This window comes from Oncorhynchus nerka, linkage group LG9b (assembly GCF_034236695.1).
Source record: "Oncorhynchus nerka isolate Pitt River linkage group LG9b, Oner_Uvic_2.0, whole genome shotgun sequence".
In the NCBI taxonomy this organism is placed as follows: domain Eukaryota; kingdom Metazoa; phylum Chordata; class Actinopteri; order Salmoniformes; family Salmonidae; genus Oncorhynchus; species Oncorhynchus nerka.
The window spans coordinates 30852192-30874385 of NC_088424.1; the positions used below are offsets into that span (position 1 = coordinate 30852192).

The 22194-nt window shown below is 42.1% G+C and overlaps 1 protein-coding gene across 1 annotated transcript in view; it reads right to left on the minus strand.

Moving 5' to 3' along the window:
* Nucleotides 1-22194, minus strand: part of LOC115114592 (epidermal growth factor receptor-like) — a 90653-nt gene that overhangs the window by 38066 nt on the left and 30393 nt on the right. The window contains exon 2 of the mRNA XM_029642974.2: nucleotides 568-719. Coding sequence (XP_029498834.1) covers nucleotides 568-719 — 152 coding nt within the window. The remainder of the gene's footprint in view (nucleotides 1-567; nucleotides 720-22194) is intronic.

A 22194-nucleotide genomic window follows, 5' to 3' on the forward strand; every position in this document is an offset into this window, starting at 1 on the left:
AAGCTTGTAAGGTGTTTTAAGCAGCTGTTATGTACATGTTTTTATCATCCAGTATTGCTTTCTCCAGACAAATGTGTTCCTGACCTGTAGCCTGGTATCTCTTATGGTCATTGTCCATAGGACTTGACAAGACCGCACAAACAGATCTGGTACCAGGCTAGCATTCCTTCATCTTACCCTGAGGAAAGACAGATCTGGTACCAGGCTAGCATTCCTTCATCTTACCCTGAGGAAAGACAGATCATGGTACCAGGCTAGCATTCCTTCATCTTACCCTGAGGAAAGACAGATCTGGTACCAGGCTAGCATTCCTTCATCTTACCCTGAGGAAAGACAGATCATGGTACCAGGCTAGCATTCCTTCATCTTACCCTGAGGAAAGACAGATCATGGTACCAGGCTAGCATTCCTTCATCTTACCCTGAGGAAAGACAGATCATGGTACCAGGCTAGCATTCCTTCATCTTACCCCGAGGAAAGACAGATCATGGTACCAGGCTAGCATTCCTTCATCTTACCCCGAGGAAAGACAGATCATGGTACCAGGCTAGCATTCCTTCATCTTACCCTGAGGAAAGACAGATCATGGTCGTCCTCCATGTATGTGACCTCCAGGTTCTCCAGGACCACGGTGCAGTTGCTGTAGGTCTTGACCATGTTTAGGTAGTGGTCCTCTTTTGACCCAAGCAGGCTGAACCGGTTAGTGACGCCCTGGCACACTGTGGATGAAGAGTGAGGAGATGATGATCCAGGAAAGTAGATGAGAACATCAGAGCGTCAACTTGAATTTCACAAGGAACATTTAGAATTAGTAGGCCCACTCATATAAAAAAAAAGTTGGTGAGGTGGCCAGAACAAATATGCCCGTTGTCAAAATATTGCTGCCTTGATCTACACTGAGTGTACAAAACATTAGGAATTCCATGACAGACTGACCAGGTGAATCCAGGTGAAAGCTATGATCCCTTATTGATGTCACTTGTTAAATCCACTTAAAATCAGTGATGGGAAGAAGAGGGGTTAAAGAAGGATTTTTAAGCCGTGAGAAAATTGAGACATGGATTGTGTATGTGCCATTCAGAGGCTAAATGGGAAAGACAAAATATTTAAGTGCTTTTGAACAGGGTATGGTAGTAGGTGCCAGGTGTACCAGTTTGAGTGTGTCAAGAACTGAAACGCTGCTGGGTTTTTCACGCTCAACAGTTTTCCGTGTGTTTCAAGAATGGTCTACCACCCAAAGGACATCCAGCCAACTTGAAAACTGTGGGACGCATTAGAGTCAACATGGGCCAGCATCCCTGTGGAACGTTTGACACCTAGGAGAGTCCATGCCCCGGCGAACTGAGGCTGTTCTGAGGGCAAAAGGGGTGCAACCCAATATTAGGAAGGTGTTCCTAATGTTTTGTACACTCAGTGTAGACAGGACAAATCTAAGCTACCAAGCCCACATACATGGCTAGTGCTAATCATCATGCAGTCTCTGCTCAAATTCATATTGGCATACCCAACACAACGAAGGACTCCCACTCTGTTTCTCTTTGGCTTCTCTTAGGTATCACACATGTTTAGTATATTTGTTTGTAAGTGTGCACAGTCATCATTTGGCTCATTCAGATGCATTAAATAGCTGATCTGGATTCAATCTACAATGGGAACTCGATCCCTACAATGCTAGTGCTTACTCATGAGTCGCAGTGAGCTCTGAGCTGGCTGGCTGAATTTATCTTGGCTCAGACTCTTTCCACTGCTATTCAGGCTAGTTAAACAAAGCCTAGCGACTCTGCGCCATGTCATCTCTGCAGAAATGTTGGAGTTAATATTCACACACACACGCACACGTTATTCATGGGGTCTATTATCTATTCCACTCATCACCCTGTCGCTAGGAAGAATAGTGGCAGCATTAATGTTAATCGATCCATAAATACTGCATCTTCTGAAGTTTAGACAGGTTTTCCAGTCAGATAACAAGGATTATTTAAGGAATTCCTGGAAATGAAAGCCGGAGCCATTTTGCATGATAACTCCCATTCTTGGCACGAATCAACAAACTTCTCAGGATCCTCCAAGTGTTGTTGATGCATGTGTGTATGCAACAACAGCTATTAAGCCTTTCCGCGAGCTACTCCAACAAACACCTACGATAAAAGGATTATAATGGTCTAATCCAGGGGTTTTCAAACTGGGGTACTGCAGTTGGTCCGCAAATTATTATTATTTATTTTAATTTAAAAAAAAATACTTTTCATGTGAACGACAATTATTTGAGGAATATCACTAGCTGCAACAGAATAGCATTGTGGGTACCATTTTCATGTCTCTGCCTCCAGTAAGAAGGAAGTTAGAGGTAGTTTCAAAAGCCCAAACTAACTAGCGTCAGTGCAATGACTGGAAGTTTACAGGAACTGCTAGCATGCTAGCTGTTCCGGTTCATCTGACTCTGGGGAAGTAGATAAATGGCTTCATGGCCAAAATCACGAACTACGCCTTTAATATGGAAGAAATTACAGTCATTGGAGCTAACTACAGGGTTTGTTTTCTGTATAGGCGGGATGGAAAAACTGTTTCAGTCTCAAGTTAAATGACCAAAACCAGATAGAGTGCATGCAGAAAGGATATTGAACAATATATATTTTTTAATAAGCTTTACAACAGCAACATTTTCTCTACACTGCCAAGATAGATAAGATAAATGGTATGTTAGAGTTTACACTTCCTCTTCCAATGAAAAAATCTATTAATTTTAAACTGTTGACTACTTCTACTTGCCATTATCATTCACCTGATAAGACGAGATGTGATAAATATAATTTTTTGCTAACATATGATGGGAGTCCCAGGTTTTCCTGAGCAGGGGTCACTGGGCAAGAAAAGTTTGAAAACCCGTGCTCTAATCTACGATTACAAAAACGTGTTTGACTAAGTCAATGCAGTGAGACACTATTGAAGATACAGAGGAAGACGTGATGATTCTTTACAGAGTAGTAGAAGCTGCCTGAGGAGATCTGGAGGAAACAGGTTCAGTCTGTCTGTCCCTTGAGCTGGTCTGACAGGTTGTTGTGACTGACAATGTGAACCAGGGGAACATCAAATTCTATTTGTCACATGCTTCGTAAACAACAGGTGTAGACGGACAGTGAAATGCTTACTTAGAGGTCCTTTTCCAACAATGCAGAATTAAAGATTTAGAAGATGTTTTTCAAATAGAAATTGTGGCACAAATAAATACACAGTGAAAAACGAATTACACTAAAGAGTAAAAATAACATGGCTATATACAGGGAGTAACAATACCGAGTCGATGTGCAGGGGTACGAGGTAACCGAGGTAGTTATGTAAAGTCACTAGGTAACAGGGGCGGCAGGTAGCCTAGTGGTTAGAGCGTCGGGACAGTAACCGAAAGGTTTCTGGATCGAATCCCCGAGCTGACAAGGTCAAAATCTGTCATTCTGCCCCTGAACAAGGCAGGAATATCGCATTTTATTTGTCACATGCTTCGTCACTGTTCTACGGTGGGCCGTCATTGTAAATAAGAATTTGTTCTTAACTGACTTGCCCAGTTAAATAAAGCTTAAGTTAAAAATGTAAAAACAGAATAGATGCATAACTTCTGGTTTCCCAAGCGCCATCCATCACACACTAAAGACCACAAAGGGATCATATAAAGCAGAGTTAAATGTGTGAACACATTCTATTTACTTTACTTTGGGCTCGAACCAGGGATCCTCTGCATAACAACTATAGTCGAAACATAGAGATTTGGTTCTGCGTTGCTGAGATTACACAACAACACTCACTAAAGCAGCATATACAGTGGGGAGAACAAGTATTTGATACACTGCCGATTTTGCAGGTTTTCCTACTTACAAAGCATGTAGAGGTCTGTAATTTTTTATCATAGGTACACTTCAACTGTGGGAGAGGAATCTAAAACAAAAATCCAGAAAATCACATTGTATGATTTTTAAGTAATTAATTTTCATTTTATTGCATGACATAAGTATTTGATCACCTACCAACCAGTTAGAATTCTGGCTCTCACAGACCTGTTAGTTTTTCTTTAAGAAGCCCTCCTGTTCTCCACTCATTACCTGTATTAACTGCACCTGTTTGAACTCGTTACCTGTATAAAATACACCTGTCCACACACTCAATCAAACAGACTCCAACCTCTCCACAATGGCCAAGACCAGGGAGCTGTGTAAGGATATCAGAGTTCAATTGTAGACCTGCACAAGGCTGGGATGGGCTACAGGACAATAGGCAAACAGCTTGGTGAGAAGGCAACAACTGTTGGCGCAATTGTTAGAAAATGGAAGAAGTTCAAGATGACGGTCAATCACCCACAGTCTGGGGCTCCATGCAAGATCTCACCTCGTGGGGCATCAATGATCATGAGGAAGGTGAGGGATCAGCCCAGAACTACACGGCAGGACCTGGTCAATGACCTGAAGAGAGCTGGGACCACAGTCTCAAAGAAAACCATTAGTAACACACTACGCCGTCATGGATTAAAATCCTGCAGCGCACGCAAGGTCCCCCTGCTCAAGCCAGCGCATGTCCAGACCCGTCTGAAGTTTGCCAATGACCATCTGTATGATCCAGATGAGGAATGGGAGAAGGTCATGTGGTCTGATGAGACAAAAATATATATTTTTGGTCTAAACTCCACTCGCCGTGTTTGGATGAAGAAGAAGGATGAGTACAACCCCAAGAACACCATCCCAACCGTGAAGCATGGAGGTGGAAACATCATTCTTTGGGGATACTTTTCTGCAAAGGGGACAGGACGACTGCACCGTATTGAGGGGAGGATGGATGGGGCCATGTATCGCGAGATCTTGGCCAACAACCTCCTTCCCTCAGTAAGAGCATTGAAGATGGGTCGTGGCTGGGTCTTCCAGCATGACACCGACCCGAAACACACAGCCAGGGCAACTAAGGAGTGGCTCCGTAAGAAGCATCTCAAGGTCCTGGAGTGGCTGGAGAAGGTCTGTATGGAGGAGTGGGCCAAAATCCCTGCTGCGGTGTGTGCAAACCTGGTCAAGAACTACAGGAAACGTATGATCTCTGTAATTGCAAACAAAGGTTTCTGTACCAAATATTAAGTTCTGCTTTTCTGAAGTATCAAATACTTATGTCATGCAATAAAATGCAAATTAATTACTTAAAAATCATACAATGTGATTTTCTGGATTTTTGTTTTAGATTCCGTCTCTCTCAGTTGAAGTGTACCTATGATAAAAATTACAGACCTCTACATGCTTTGTAAGTAGGAAAATCTGCAAATTCGTTAGTGTATCAAATACTTGTTCTCCCCACTGTATGTAGCCTTAGAAATAAGGTTCATGAAATCAATAACTTGCTAATATCAGATAACATTCATATATTAGCCATGTCTGAGACTCACTTAGATAATTCATTTGATGATACATCAGTAGCAATACAAGGATATAACATTTATAGAAGAGACAGAAATGCTGGGGAGGAGTTGCTGTATGTATTCAGAGCCATATCCCTGTAATGCTTAGAGAAGATCTTATGTCAAGTGTTATTGAAGTGTTGTGGTTGCAGGTTCACCTGACACATCTAAAGCCTTTTCTTTTGGGGTGTTGCTATAGGCCACCAAGTGCTAACAGTCAGTATCTAAATAATATGTGTGAAATGATTGATAGTGTATGTGATGTAAACAGAGTGGCCTACTTTCGTGGGGAAGTGTATATTGACTGGTTTTCATGAAGCTGTCCGCTTCTTACTGTAACCAGTGCCTGTAATCTGGTTCAGGTTATTAATCAAACTACCAGGATGTTTACAAACACTACAGGAACATACAGGAACAAGATCATGCACATGTATCGATCACGTTTTTACTAATACTGTAAAACTTTGTTCTAAAGCTATAACCTTGCCCATTGGATGCAGTGATCACAATATAGTGGCTATATCCAGGAAAGCCAAAGTTCCAACATCTGGGCATAAAATAGTATATAAGAGATCATACAAAATATTTTGCTGTGACTTATGTGGATGATGTTAAAAATATTTGTTGGTCTGATGTGATTAATGAGGAGCATCCAGACATTGCACCTGATGAATTTATGAAATTGCTTCTTCCAATTATTGATAAACATGCACCTGTTAAGAAACTGACTGTTAGAACTGTTAAGGCGCCATGGATTGATGAGGAATTGAAAAACTATGGTTGAAGGAGATGGGGCAAAAAGAGTGGCTAATAAGTCTGGCTGCACATCTGACTGGCTTACTTACTGCAAATTGAGAAATTATGTGACTAAACTCAACAAAAAGAAGAAGAAACTTTATTATGAAGCCAAGATTAATGATATAAAGAATGATGGGAAAAAAAACTTGAGTAATTTAAATGAAATTATGGGTAGAAAGACAAATTCAACTCCATCTTTCATCGAATCAGATGGCTTATTTATCACAAAACCATTTGATGTTGCCAATTATTTTAATTATTATTTAATTGGCAAAGTGGGCAAACCTAGGCAGGAAATGCCCACGACAAAACAGTGAGCAATTATATTCATTCATTTAAAAAAACAATGAAAGAAAAGCAGTGCAAGTTTGAATTTTGTTAAGTTAGTGTGGGAGAGGTGGATTTTTTTTGGTTAACGATCCATAATGACAAACCTGGCATTGAAACTTAGAAGGAAAGCTACTGAGGATGGTAGCTGACTCTATAGTCACTCCTATCTGTCATATTTTTAATCTGAGCCTAGAGGAAAGTCTTTGTCCTCAGGCCTGGAGGGAAGCCAAAGTAATTCCGCTACCCAAGAGTGGTAAAGCGGCCTTCACTGTTTCTAACAGCAGACCTATAAGCTTGATGCCAGCTCTTAGCAAATGGTTGGAAAAAATTGTGCACTGCTATTTCTCTGTAAACAAATTAACAACATACTTTCAGCATGCTTATAGAGAAGGGCACTCAACATGTACTACACTGACGCAGATGACTGATGATTGGTTGAAAGAAACTGATAAGAAGATTGTGGGAGCTGTACTGTTAGATTTCAGCAACCACAGCTAATGAAGTCACTGAAACCCTTAACAAAGAGTTGCAGTCTGTTTTCGAACGGGTGGCCAGTAATAAACTGTCCCTGAACATCTCTAAAACTAAGAGCATTGTATTTGGTACAAATCACTCCTTAATTGCTATACCTCAGCTGAATCTGGTAATGAATGGTGTGGCTGTTGAACAAGTTGAGGAGACTAAATTACTTGGCGTTACCTTAGATAGTAAACTGTCATGGTCAAAACATATACAGTTGAAGTCGGAATTTTACATACACCTTAGCCAAATACATTGAAACTCAGTTTTTCACAATTCCTGACATTTCATTCTCGTAAACATTTCCTGTCTTAGGTCAGTTAGGATCACCACTTAATTTTAAGAATGTGAAATGTCAGAATAATAGTAGAGAATGATTTATTTCAGCTTTGTATGTGTGTGTGTATATGTATGAAAATCAAAAGAAATTGGCAAAGACCTCAGAATTTTTTCTTTGTAGACCTCCACAAGTCTGGTTCATCCTTGGGAGCAATTTCCAAATGACTGAAGGTACCACGTTCATCTGCAAACAATAGTACGCAAGTATAAACACCATGGGACCACGCAGCTGTCATACCGCTCAGGAAAGAGACACATTCAGTCTCCTAAAGATGAACGTATTTTGGTGCGAAAAGTGCAAATCAATTCCAGAACAACAGCAAAGGACCTTGTGAAGATGCTGGAGGAAACGGGTACAACAATATCTATATCCACAGTAAAACGAGTCCTATATAACCTAACCTGAAAGGCCGCTCAGCAAGGAAGAAGGCACTGCTCCAAAACCGCCATTAAATAGCCAGACTACGGTTTGCAACTGCACATGGGGACAAAGATCATACTTTTTGGAGAAATGTCCTCTGGTCTGAAGAAACAAAAATAGAACTGTTTGGCATCATGAGGAGGAAAATTATGTGGATATATATATATTTTTTTATTTCACCTTTATTTAACCAGGTAGGCTAGTTGAGAACAAGTTCCCATTTCCAACTGCGATCTGGCCAAGATAAAGTGTAGCAATTCGACACATACAACATGGAATAAACAAAACATTCAGTCAGTAATACAGTAGAACAAAATAAATCAAAAAGTCTATATACAGTGAGTGCATATGAGGTAAGATAAGGAAATAAATAGGCCATGGTGGGCGAAGTAATTAAAATATAGCAAACACTGGAATGCTAGTTCGGCAGAAGATGAATGTGCAAGTAGAGATACTGGGGTGCAAAGGAGCAAAATTAAATAAATAAATACCAGTATGGGGATGAGGTAGGTAGATAGATGGGCTGTTTACTGATGGGCTATGTACAGATGCAGTAATCTGTAAGCTGCTCTGACAGCTGGTGCTTAAAGCTAGTGAGGGAGATGTGAGTCTCCAGCTTCAGAGATTTTTGCAATTTGTTCCAGTCATGGGCAGCAGAGAACTGGAAGGAAAGACGACCAAAGGAGGAATTGGCTTTGGGGGTGACCAGTGACATATACCTGCTTGAGCGCGTGCTACGAGTGGGTGCTGCTATGGAGACCAGTGAGCTGAAATAAGTGGGGGCTTTACCTAGTAGAGACTTGTAGATAACCTGTAGCCAGTGGGTTTGGCGACGTATATGAAGCGTGGGCCAACCAACGAGAGCGTACAGGTCGCAATGGTGGGTAGTGTATGGGGCTTTGATGACAAAACGGATGGCACTGTTTGAAGCAACATCTCAAGACATCAGTCAGGAAGTTCAAGCTTGGTCACAAATGGGTCTTCCAAATGGACAATGACCCCAAGCATACTTCCATAGTTGTAGAAAAATGGCTTCTGAAAAAGCATATGCAAGCAAGGAGGCCTACAAACCTGACAGTTACACCAGCTCTGTCAGGAGGAAGGGGCCAAAATTCACCCAACTTATTGTGCGAAACTTGTGGAAGGCAACCTGAAACGTTTTTAAAGGCAATACTACCAAATACTAATTGAGTGTATGGTAAACTTCTGACCCATTGGGAATGTGATAAAATAAATAATAAAAGCTGAAATAAATGATTCTCTCAACCATTATTCTGACATTTCACATTCTTAAAATAAAGTGGTGATCCTAACTGACCTAAGAAAGGGAATTTTACCTAGGATTAAATGTCAGGAATTGTGAAAAACTGAGTTCAAATGTATTTGGCTAAGGTGAATGTAAACTTACGACTTCAACTAATTATAAAAAGTAAAAGTAATAATTTAAAAAAAATCCTTATTAATGAATAGCCAGGGTCACACTCCAACACTCAGACATAATTTAAAAACAAAGCATTTGTGTTTCTTGAGTCCGCCAGATCAGAGGCAGTAGGGATGACCAGGGATGTTCTCTTGATGCTGTAGGTGTGGCAATTGGACCATTTTCTGTCCTACTAAGCATTCGAAATGTAACAAGTACTTTTGGATGTCAGGGAAAATGTATGAAGTAAAAGGTTTTCTTTAGGAATGTAGTGAAGTAAAAGTAGTCAAAATATAAATAGTACAGACCCCCCAAAAAACTACTAAAGTAGCACTTTAAAGTATTTTTATTGAAGTACTTTACACCACTGGCAAAACCCATTAAGCGCTATGATGAAACTGGCTCTCATGAGAACCCCACAGGAAAGGAAGACCCAGAATTCATTAGAGTTACCAGCCTCAGAAATTGCAGGCCAAATAAATGCACATCTCAGACACATCTCAACATCAACTGTTCAGAGGAGACTGCATTAATCAGGCCTTCATGGTTGAATTGCTGCAAAGAAACCACTGCTAAAGGACAGCAATAAGAAAAAGAGACTTGATTGGGCCAAGAAACACGAGCAATGGACATTAGACTGGTGGAAATCTGTCCTTTGGTCTGATGAGTCCAAATTTGAGATTTTTGCTTTCATCCACCGTGTCTTTGTGAGACGCAGAGTAGGTGAACGGATGATCTCCGCATGTGTGGTTTCCACTGTGAAGCATGGAGGAGGAGGTGTGATGGTGTGGGGGTGCTTTGCTGGTGACACTGTCAATGATTTATTTAGAATTCAAGGCACACTTAACCAGCATGGCTACCACAGCATTCTGCAGTGATACGCCATCCCAACTGGTTTGCGTTTAGTGGGACTTAAGAGGGCTGATATAAATACTATACATGCCAGTCTCTCTTGGCTAAGAGTTGAGGAGAAACTGACTGCATCACTTCTTTTTATAAAAACATGAATGTGTTGAAAATCCCAAAAGTTTGCATAGTTGACACACACACTTATCCCACCAGACATGCCACCAGGGGTCTTTTCATAGTCCCCAAATCCAGAACAAATTCAAGAAAACGTACAATATTATATAGATTCCTTATTGCATGGAACTTCCTTCCATCTCATATTGCTCAAATAAACAGCAAACCTGGTTTCAAAAAACAGATAAAGCAACACCTCGCGGCACAACGCCTCTCTCCTATTTGACCTAGATAGTTTATGTGTATGCATTGATATGTAGGCTACGTGTGCCTTTAAAAAATGTATGTAGTTCTTTCCTTGAGCTGCTCTTGTCTGTTGATGTTCTGTATTATGTCATTCTGTATTATGTTTCATGTTTTGTGTGGACCCCAGGAAGAGTAGCTGCTGCTTTTGCAACAGCTAATGGAGATCCTAATAAAATACCTAACGAATCGCTCTGTTAAAACTATGGTCTTTATTGAGCAACAGTGACACTGACTCACTTTAAATTCTGGTGATTTTGTCCCTGGTGTCAGAATATGAGCTTTGGGATAAAGAGGGGATTTATTTTCCTCCTATTTCAGTCAGTCTTGTTGTTGTAATTTTCCTAGGAATACAGTACATTCCTAAACATGCCTGGTCTAGACAGCAAAGCCAGAACAGCTCCACAACTCAAGCAGTAGCCTCAGCATAAAACACATCTTACTAGCACAACAGTTTGCTGTCGTACACTGACATTTTCATATCCAAGAATGGAAGAAATAAACATATCATCAGGATTATTTTCTTAACGCCTGTCCTCTTTCCAACTTTTTTTTTTTTATGTCATTTTTTTGGTGGTCTTTGTTTTTTAAATTTAACAATAAAACAAAATAAGTGATGAACTACATTAAACAAATAAGTGAAAGTAGATTCTATACTGTTGTAGCTGTAAAGACTGACAATATTCTGGGTATGATGCCATTGAACTTGATAATGAAGCTGGCAACACAAATGTCAAAGTACAATGGAAGTCTGCTTATTTATTGTACACCTCACTTGTTTGTTATTGCTCCCTGTTGTGATCAGTTGAGATGGGCTAGCCTGGACCCAGATCTGTTTATGCTGTCCTGGTACACCTCACTTGTTTGTTATTGCTCCCTGTTGTGATCAGTTGAGATGGGCTAGCCTGGACCCAGATCTGTTTATGCTGTCCTGGTACACCTCACTTGTTTGTTATTGCTCCCTGTCGTGATCAGTTGAGATGGGCTAGCCTGGACCCAGATCTGTTTATGCTGTCCTGGTACACCTCACTTGTTTGTTATTGCTCCCTGTTGTGATCAGTTGAGATGGGCTAGCCTGGACCCAGATCTGTTTATGCTGTCCTGGTACACCTCACTTGTTTGTTATTGCTCCCTGTCGTGATCAGTTGAGATGGGCTAGCCTGGACCCAGATCTGTTTATGCTGTCCTGGTACACCTCACTTGTTTGTTATTGCTCCCTGTCGTGATCAGTTGAGATGGGCTAGCCTGGACCCAGATCTGTTTATGCTGTCCTGGTACACCTCACTTGTTTGTTATTGCTCCCTGTCGTGATCAGTTGAGATGGGCTAGCCTGGACCCAGATCTGTTTATGCTGTCCTGGTACACCTCACTTGTTTGTTATTGCTCCCTGTCGTGATCAGTTGAGATGGGCTAGCCTGGACCCAGATCTGTTTATGCTGTCCTGGTACACCTCACTTGTTTGTTATTGCTCTCTGTCGTGATCAGTTGAGATGGGCTAGCCTGGACCCAGATCTGTTTATGCTGTCCTGGTACACCTCACTTGTTTGTTATTGCTCCCTGTCGTGATCAGTTGAGATGGGCTAGCCTGGACCCAGATCTGTTTATGCTGTCCTGCCAATTCATCTGGTCATTGTCTCACCAAAAACATAAGCGCTGGCAAGACAGCACAAACAGATCTGGGCTAGAGATGGGCCCAATCAGAGAAAGTGTATAGGACATGAACAGCTGTGTTCTTCTGTGAAGACATTAAGTTCTAGTTCTCATTAACATGTCCCTGAAGGGACACCCTGAAATGTACCCTTACCATCCACGCCACTGGCCTGGCTAAGCATGCCACCCAAAATGCACACTATTACCTTTATAGTGCACTAATCTGGTCAAAAGTAGTGCACTAAATAAAGGGAATAGGTTGTAATTTGGTACGCACACTAATTAAAACCCTGACACCGTGGCAACAGAGGCAGAACCTAAACACCCTAATGCCTAGCAACAGAGGCCAACTTACAATGCTACTGCAGCAAGCTCTTCTTTTATAATTAGGAGAGGCATGATGTGAGATTTAATTAATTTAATTAACTCAATTAAGACTGACTTAAAGGCTGAAAAGGAATAAACAAAAGATATCATCACAACCTGTCTATACACAGTAAGAGGAAATTGTATAAACATATTATCTTGACATCATATATCGTCATAAGGAGACATAACATATTGATCCCAGTCACGTGGCATAAGCATTATTTACAATATCAGACTAAGCATTCAGCTACAATCAGGCCTAAAACATGACCCTGTGTCTTATCAATGTAACCTTTCTTTCAGTGAGAGATTATCTATTGAAGAATTCAAATGAAATATGAGCAAAGGTCAAAAGTTATTGTTTACCATAAAACACCTGAGGCCTGGTTGGCTGTAAAAGTGACACATTCAGTCTGAAGAAAACACTACACAAGGCAGTTGCACAATAAGACATGTTAAACATTGTACTGCATCTGCTTGTGCGTGTGTTGTGTGTGTGTGTGTGTGTGTGTGTGTGCGTGTGTGTATAATATTACACAGTGCCTTCGGAAAAGTATTCAGACCCCTGGACTTTTTCCACATTTTGTTATGTTACAGCCTTATTCTAAAATTGATTAAAAAATAAAAATCCTCAGCAAACATATTAAAAATAAATAACAGATACCTTATTTACATAAGTTTTCAGACCCTTTGCAATGAGACTTGAAATTGAGCTTAGGTGCATCCTGTTTCCATTGATCATCCTTGATCTTTCTACAACTTGATTGGAGTCCGCCTGTGGTAAATTCAATTGATTGGAGATGATTCGGAAAGGCACACACATGTCTATATATAAAAAGGTCCCACAGTTGACAGAGCATGTCAGAGCAAAAACCAAGCCATGAGGTTGAAGGAATTGTCCGTAGAGCTCCGAGACAGGATTGTGTCAAGGCACAGATATGGGGAAGGGTACAAAACATTTATGCACCATTGAAGGTCCCCAAGAACACAGTGGCCTCAATCATTTTTAAATTGCAGAATTTTGGAACTACCAAGACTCTTCCTAGAGCTGGCTACTCAGCCAAACTGAGCAATCAGGGGAGAAGGGCCTTGGTCCGGGAGGTGACCATGAACCCAATGGTCACTCTGACAGAGCTCCAGAGTTCCCCTGTGGAGATGGGAGAACCTTCCAGAAGGACAACCATCTCTGCAGCACTCCACCAATCGGGCCTTTATGGTGAAGTGTCCAGACAGAAACCGCTCCTCAGTAAAAGGCGCTTGGAGTTTGCCAAAAGGCAAAGAAACATGATTCTCTGGTCTAAGGAAACCAAGATTGAACTCTTCGGCCTGAATGCCAAGCGTCACATCTGGAGGAAACCTGGCACCATCCCCACAGTGAAGCATGATGGTGGCAGCATCATGCTGTGGGGATGTTTTTCAGTGGCAGGGACTGGGAGACTTGTCAGGATCGAGGAAAATATTAGCGGAGCAAAGTACAGAGAGATCCTTGATGAAAACCTGCTCCAGAGCGCTCAGGACCTCAGACTGGGGCGAATGCTCACCTTCCAACAGGACAACAAACCTAATAAGCACACAGCCAAGACAACAACGCAGGAGTGGCTTCGGGACTAGTCTCAATGTACTTGAGTGGCCCAGCCAGAGCCCGGACATGAACCCGATCAAACATCTCCGGAGAGACCTGAAAATAGCTGTGCAGCGACGCTCCCCATCCAACCTGACAGAGCTTGAGAGGATCTGCAGAGAAGAATGGGAAAAACTCCCCAAATACAGGTGTGCCAAGCTTGTAGCGTCATACCCAAGAAGACTCAAGGCTGTAATCGCTGTCAAAGGTACTTCAACAAAGAGTCTGAATACTTATGTAAATGTTTTGCTTTGTCATGATGGGGTATTGTATTTAGATTGAAGGAAAAAAGCTATTGAAACAATTGTAGAATAAGGCTGTAATCTACATATGTGTGTGTGTGTGTGTGTGTGTGTGTGTGTGTGTGTGTACAAGCCATTGTAAACATTGCACTGTATTTAATTTAAATCAATAGTTTTATGGCAGTCAGACCCAGGGCTCAGCGGTGCTCTAAAAGACCTGATATGACACTGTGCCACGACAAGGAGAAACAAAAACTAAGGCGCGTCTGAAATGGCACCCTATCCCCTATATAGAGCACTTCCTTTGACCAGGGTCTACAGGGTTCTGGTCAAAAGTAGGAAATCTGAAATATAATGCCCTTTCAGACGTAGCCTTAGTCCTTTTAGTGGCCTGGCTGCTGAGGTTAGAATAACAGCAAGACCGAACCGGCACGCACACACTCATATTTAACAGCGATCCAACCATTTATAATGAATAACAGATCCTTCATTGAAAAATTGGTTTTGTGCAAGTGCTTTTTGTACACGCATCTGAGAAGCATTCAAATCCCTTGGACACAGCCCTAGTTAGATATTATTCCATTACTATCCTTCATGAGAACTGTTTGACGAGAATCTACAAGTAGCAATGAGGTTCCCCTTAAAAGAAACCTGAAGGGAAATGTCAACGGAAACTACAAGTCAAACCTGATAGTCCATGTCTTCAGTCACACCTGCTGTCATCAAGAAAGACAGTACTGTCACTCTACATAAGGTGCACAGGGAGTGGTTGATGAGTAAGTCAATGGGACGCGTGAGGAGAGTTTGTGAGATTGTTAAAACGCTTCAGTGATTGCTTCACTTCCTCTCTCCCAGCTGTGGTGGTGTCACTAAGTATGTACAGAAGCCAAGGAGAAGCATACAGGGTAAGGCGGCTCTGGCAAGTCTCCACAACCTCTACCTTTTTGTTTGCGTGTGTGTGTGCGTGTGCGTGTGTGTGTGTGTGTGTGAGAGAGAGAGATGCAATGAGGTAGGTAACACCCTGTTTCATAGACCCAGGTGTACAGAACATTCCCTGGAGCGCCCTGTATTGCAATGAATGCGGGTGCATGCCTACACACACACACACACACACACACACACACACACACACACACCTGGTCATTAGTCATCTGAGCTTCTTGCAATGTGCAGTCAGAAATGTGGCTTTTGATGTTTGCTCACTGGACAAGTGTTAGAACTCAAGGGTGTGAGAACAGGTTTCTGTTTCTGGAGGCATCAGATCTTTAAGCTGCAGGAAATTGAACGAGGTCCCTACTTCATCTCCAAAAGTTAGCGTATATATCACATTGTCATTAAAAGCTGTTACTAATGTGTTTGCAGGGAACCTCTGTATGCCTGTCAGGGTGAGGGATTTGTCCACGTTTAATTTTGTATCAATAATTGCTCTCATTTTACCAAAGCAAACTGTAAACAATATTCATATTATGCCAACTGATTTGTACTAATGTATCTATAACCTATCTTCATTAAAGGTCATGATGATTGAAAGCCCATTCTACTGGGGACAATAGAAATGATCCAACAACCTTGTTCCCTTCCCCTCATTTACTACCTGCAATTCAATTACACTGCAGCCAGAGTCTGATAATTATATTAGTTAAGTTTTACTCATCATTAAAGGGGAGTGGCAATGTTAATTGATACTCTTGTTTATATTCCTCCATGAAGAAAGAATCCCAGCAAGGCATTTTGTATAACCCAACCACCATTGTCTTCCTCTCTTCATTACAAATCACTGCCAAACTAATGTCCTTAGTATCAGCTCCTTGCGGGTGCAGTATCAGCTCCTTGCGGGTGCAGTATCAGCTCCTTGCGAGTGCAGTGCACTGCCTCAGGTTTCCATCCAGATCCCCAGATTCAATGGAAGCATAATCACAAAGGCCCCCTATCAGAGAGGGAGGAAAAAAATTAAGCACTTCCTCCATACTTCCTGTGCATTGAGCACACACTTCCTCCTTTCTGATTGGCTGATGTTGATGAGGGGGTGAGAGATAAGTCCAGATATGATTCTAAAAGATAATACTTTGGTTTGCCAGTTACCAATGCAGTTGTGGGATCATCATTTAAAACATTCATTCTGAGAAGTACCCTACGCAGGCCTACTGTGCATGAGTAAAGACAGTTGGAGAAACCCTCCTCCTAACCTCCTGTTCTTTTTACTGTGAGGCCAGAGGTACACGCCATTTTCCTCTACGTGAGAAATGCATGCAGCATCAATTCCTTTGAGAAAACAACTTCTCTCAGAAGAAAAGGGCCCACAAGGGGAGTGGAGGGGGGCGGATATCCCTCCTCCATACACACGCAAGCACTCCCACACGCGTGCGTGCGTACCCCCCCACCGCCCACACACACACAATGGATGGCTGCAACTACACAGCAGGACCCTCTGAATTGTCTCAGGAAATGTCTTCTTTGCATGGAGTCAGTTCCGTCAGAGAGAGCTATGCTGAGATATGAGCTACAATACTACGCTAACCCAGATGCTGCCTGGGTTGTTGTCTCAAGGGGGCCAGGAGAATGTTCTAGATCTGAGCTATAGAGAAAGGAAGGTGATTTAACCAACCCAGCCAGATGTTGCAGAGCCACTGAGCCTGAAGCTGTGTTTCATACTGTAATGAGAGAGCGGGATATCTGCCTGTATCCCTCAGGGTTGCACAGAGGACAAAACACCAGCCCAGCTGTGGAGCACAAGACAAGCAAACACCAGTGATTGCTGTGAATGACCGATAATCCTTCCAAACTGTGTTCACTTTAAATGACGCACGTCTATCTGGAGAGCAGATCGAGTCCTCTGTTAGAACACAACTCCATGACTTCTCACCGGGAGAGCTCTTAACAGTTTGAGCCGAAAGTAAACGCCTTTGAAAATGGAGTCTTCTTAGCGGCTTGGTCCTTTAGAAGCTGAAAGAAAAGAGACCAAATAAAGGCCAAAAGGCTCATGTTTAGCCCAGTTGGAGAGGGTTTCTGTGCTAACAGAGTGTTCTCTAACATAACTGAGACACTCCAGATATCTGCAGCAAAAAGGGTCAGTCGTGTGTTTATTCTGTGACCTTGTGGTGGAATGCTGGATGTAAGTTCCTTACAAACACACAGGAATAGACCCAGTCACTCTGCACTCCGGCACACAGCACACACAACGTTGCTCGTAAGTCGCAACACTAACCAAGGGGCTCCTGATATTGTATATCTACACCACTCCCCACAAACATTCTCCCAACGATGCCACATCATATAGTTTCAGTCATGTCAGTGCCTTTCTTGGCTATGACTTAAATGGGGAAGCTTGCCAATAGACATGTAGGTTTGGCTTATACAGAGCTGCAGGTTGATATTGAATAAGCATGTATCAATCATGTAACGACTGAACATACAAGAAACTCTTCTCATGGCAGTCAAGTCGGCGATCCCTTGAATTGCCACAGTGATCCCTGGTCACACAACAGACACTTGTTATTCATTTATTTGAACTATCAATGGTGCACACACTGCTCCTAGTGATGCCCTTTTGTGGTCACAGAAAGAGGTATTATAGATCTGAAAATAATCAAGTAAAAGTGTCAATTTAACACCGAAACAATGTCTTTTGGCTTGCTTCCATACATATCTGCACCAGTGTCACTCCACACAGCTGTCCCATATACAGTAGAACAGCACTATAGAAACCTTATAATCATTAAACACACCAGTCATAAACAAAACCATACTTGGCACTATCTGTTGACCGTTTTTAAATCTCAATGCATCCCACCAGTCACCCAACACTCAAAACTCCTATTCCCCAACCTCCTATCCTCTGTCCCCTTTAACGTCCAATAATCTACCCACCAGCCTCCTTAAACATTCAACAGTCTGCCCACTTCCTCCTTTACTTCTTTCACTCCAGACATTCTCCCCATTGTCCCACTTTAAACTCAAGACATTTTACCCCGTCCCCCCCCCACACTCCCCCATCCACTGCTAACACTATCCTCCTCTTCAGCAATCCCACAGGAAGTCAGTTAGAGGAAGACTGGAGAGAGAGTGGGCGGGTCGGCTGGCAGAGAGGCCGGCAAGACAAACACACGGCTGCCTGCTAACTCACTGACGCGCACACACACACACACACACACACACACACACACACACACCAAAGAGGTAGGTCTCCTTTTATTTACCAACGCTCTTAGAGAACCATGCCTGTTAAAGGAGGGGGAAAACGACAACCACAGGCAGTAAAAACTACACATTTCCCACACCATTCCAGCCTGAAAAAGGCGCAGTAATTCAGGATTCCCCTTCTGACACCCTATAGGTTGGCCTGAGTAGCCTTCCCAAAGCCGTCCCGGCTCAGAGTGGAGCAGTACACAGCACAGAGAAGGAGGCGGAGCTCTTCCTCAACATAATCTGAGGATACAGGAGATAAAGACATTGGTTGCCACTTATCAAACCTACACTGAAAGCTACAGTTAAGTCAAGGTAGTCAGTCAGTGCTACAGGTGTAGGATCTTAATTTGAGCCAGTTTGCTACAGCAGGAAAACAATTTTGCAGCAACAGGAAATGTTAATTATTATGTGGATTGTAATTAAAAATGTACAGTTTTGTAGGGGTTGATACATTTTGCGAAAGGGAAGATCAAGTCGGAAATTTCAAAGTGGAAATTACAAACTTTTGAAGCCTTTTTAAACCTCAAATACACTAGAGGTTTTAAAATGTCCTGCATTGCAGGAAAGGTCTCCTGCAACAGGGTGATCAAATGAAGATCCTACATCATCTGTAGTGAGTAGAACCTAAACTTTCTCAACTTTTAAATGGGACAGAGTAGTATGAAAACAGTCTATACTAGGGATGCTTGGAGGGAGGCGATATCAGGGATCCCACTGCATTTCTCGCAGTACTGCTCCTGTGTGATTCCAACCACTTTCCAGCTACTGCCTTAGTCATTTCCCTATTAACTCACACTATGTCGATCTGGACTCACACATCAGTCAGTTGCCCTACAAGGGTTCCCATAAAAAGACATAGGCCTTTTCTAAAAGAGACTGAGGTTTTAGTTCTTAAGTAGCATTGTGTTGCTCAGCTCTTACTCACTGTCAGTTTCCCCTGGTTAAGGCATTAGGTGGACTGAGGGCTTCTCCTATAACCTCCTACTGGGGGGGGGGGGGGGAGTATTCAGCTTGAATACAAGAGTATTCAGCTTGAATACAAGAGTATTCAGCTTGTTAATAATCCTTAAGAGTATTTAGAGAACAATCCCCTCTCTGGTAATGATGTGGGCAATATAACATGAAACCTGACTGACATTAAACGTCGTAACACTTCCTTAATGTGAAAAGCCGCTCTACAGAAACGGCAGCTCGTATGTCTTCTAATGTTAGATCCGGTGGCGTGTGATGATCATCTGTGTGACAAAAAGACATATCACACCTGGATGGTAACGGAAGCCAAAACGATGCCATTGGCTGTTTGAAGTGATCATGGCAGCGGAGCTGGGGACAGTTTATTCAAAGCCGACCCCTCATCTCACTGGATACAAAGCAGTGCTATTGCAGGCACCTCAGGACCGCAGTGCTAAGCACTGGCTGTCTTGCGTCAGTCAAAGGGTCTGGGGCTTGGCGGCCAGGGAATCTTTCTCCTATCAGGGTGCACTGCACTCACTTCTGAGCACTAGGGCCCTGGCTCACAGTCAGAATGGGTGAGACATGCTCTATACTACAGATATACACACAGACCAATTATAAGAGTGGGTAGCTAGGGAGAAGATATGAGGAACTTGGTCCTATGTCACAATTGTTTGGCTAAAATGGCTAACACGCATCCAACCAATAGCATCACAGCATTCTTATTGAAAGATGGGAGTATTGGATCTAACTCCTCTCAGCAGATGCAATGATGTTTCTTGTTAAAAATGTTGGATGTCTAACTTTCCATGTTTTTTCCAGTTCTAGGTATTGTTGGTGCCAAAACTTCACAACACAGAACAAGGGGTAATTTGACATGGGAGAACATCACATCCTTTCGCTAAATGCCTGCGATCTAAAGACTATCCATTGCTTGCAAAACAACAAACGTGCCTCAGAGTTGAAAACGAAACAGGGAAAAATGACTCACATACTCCCATGACCCAACCGAGTGTTCTCCCTTCGCTGCCAACTGAGAATGCTGCTTGGCTTTCTTCAAATGCCTCATGCTTGACTATTTGAAAGCAATCTAACTTGCTGTGTTTCTCTTTGACCCCTTAAACCAATTTAAGCTTATTCTAATCTTTGGGGCAATATTCTGCGTGGGTGATTATTACTGTGTATGCCCACGGTGGATAATACCTTAATAATACCCAGCGTGACAAGTACATTCATATTAAAAATTCAGAGACTCTCAAGCATAATCAGTTCAGAGTGAGACGGTCGGTACAGTGAACAGAAGTCTACTGGGCTCATCCTATTGGAATCAGTCCAACTTGCACTCTGGGGTATTTCCATCTATCATTGCAACCTCCATAAACCTAGAACGAATCGTTTCTACTAGACCGAGAGCAGATTTTTCTATAATATTTTAACAATACCTCTGATCTAGAGGACTCATTATGCTATAACGTCATGCAATGTATGGGATGAAATACACATGGCCTAATATGCTAATGTAAACCAGGTCTCTCTCAAATAGATTTGATCATCTCAACAAAACTAACCTGGATGAATAAAAATTTAATTGGAAGTAGCCTAGCATTGTACGGTCAAGGAATGAGAAAATGAATCATGCCCTACTCTACAGATGATATCTATTGACACTGACCGGTATCTATTCTCTAACATCAAGTTAGAGACATCAAGAGATAAACTTCACCATGCTATTGATAGTTAATGCAATACCAGTATCTCAAGTTAAACAAACAAAATAACAGATCATCTCTATGCTACTGATAGTGAACGATGATAACCACTAAATATCAACAAGCAGATCCTCCCTGTAGTAAACAACTGTGGAAGATAAAACAAAAAAAAGCGTCTTTTCTGTGAGCCGGATCATTTTGCTCCGTTCACCTAAAAAAGCCTTTCATTTGGCCCCCAAACAGCTCTTTGCTTAGTAATGCTTCGAAATTGACCTACAAGCATGAACAAATGTAAAGCCTAAAATGTTGTCTATGTCAGATCGTGAAATGTGAGTTGAAATACATTTTTACCTGACCAAATTATTAGATAGCCTGCAAAAAAAGATGAAGACTGAATGAGGCTCTCTCCTCACTATATTGTTCCTGCACATCTTCAGACAATGTTTTTATAACTTATCTCCAGATAACCGATGTCTAGAGCTCATAAAGCACTAGTAAAAGCATGACAATCAGGGAGCCAAATGAACGGCTCCTTCACAAATGCGATTCGGTTCCCGACTGTCACCAAAAAGAGCCTTTCAAAAAGAGCTGTTCGTTCACAAACAACCTATCACTACTGGCTAACCAGGGGTGGGATAATGGCAATGTTGCGTTTGCTAAATAGTAGCTGGGAACTTGCAGTGTCTGATACTTAAGAGATTTGTTTATGACAGTTTGCGGTGGAACACTTGAAAATTACATGTACATTCAGAATTGTTTGGCGAGCTATTCATTGGTGGTCTGTGAGCTAATGGTAACTCCCGATCAACCTTCGACCTGTTGGAGTCCCCTGCTCTACAGGCCAGAATGATATTTAGACGTACTTTACCGGGTGTCTGTGCTGTCGGTCCGTTTGATGGTAGGAGGTGGAGATGGGTAAACAACACTTGGATACCGTTACTTTTTGCGG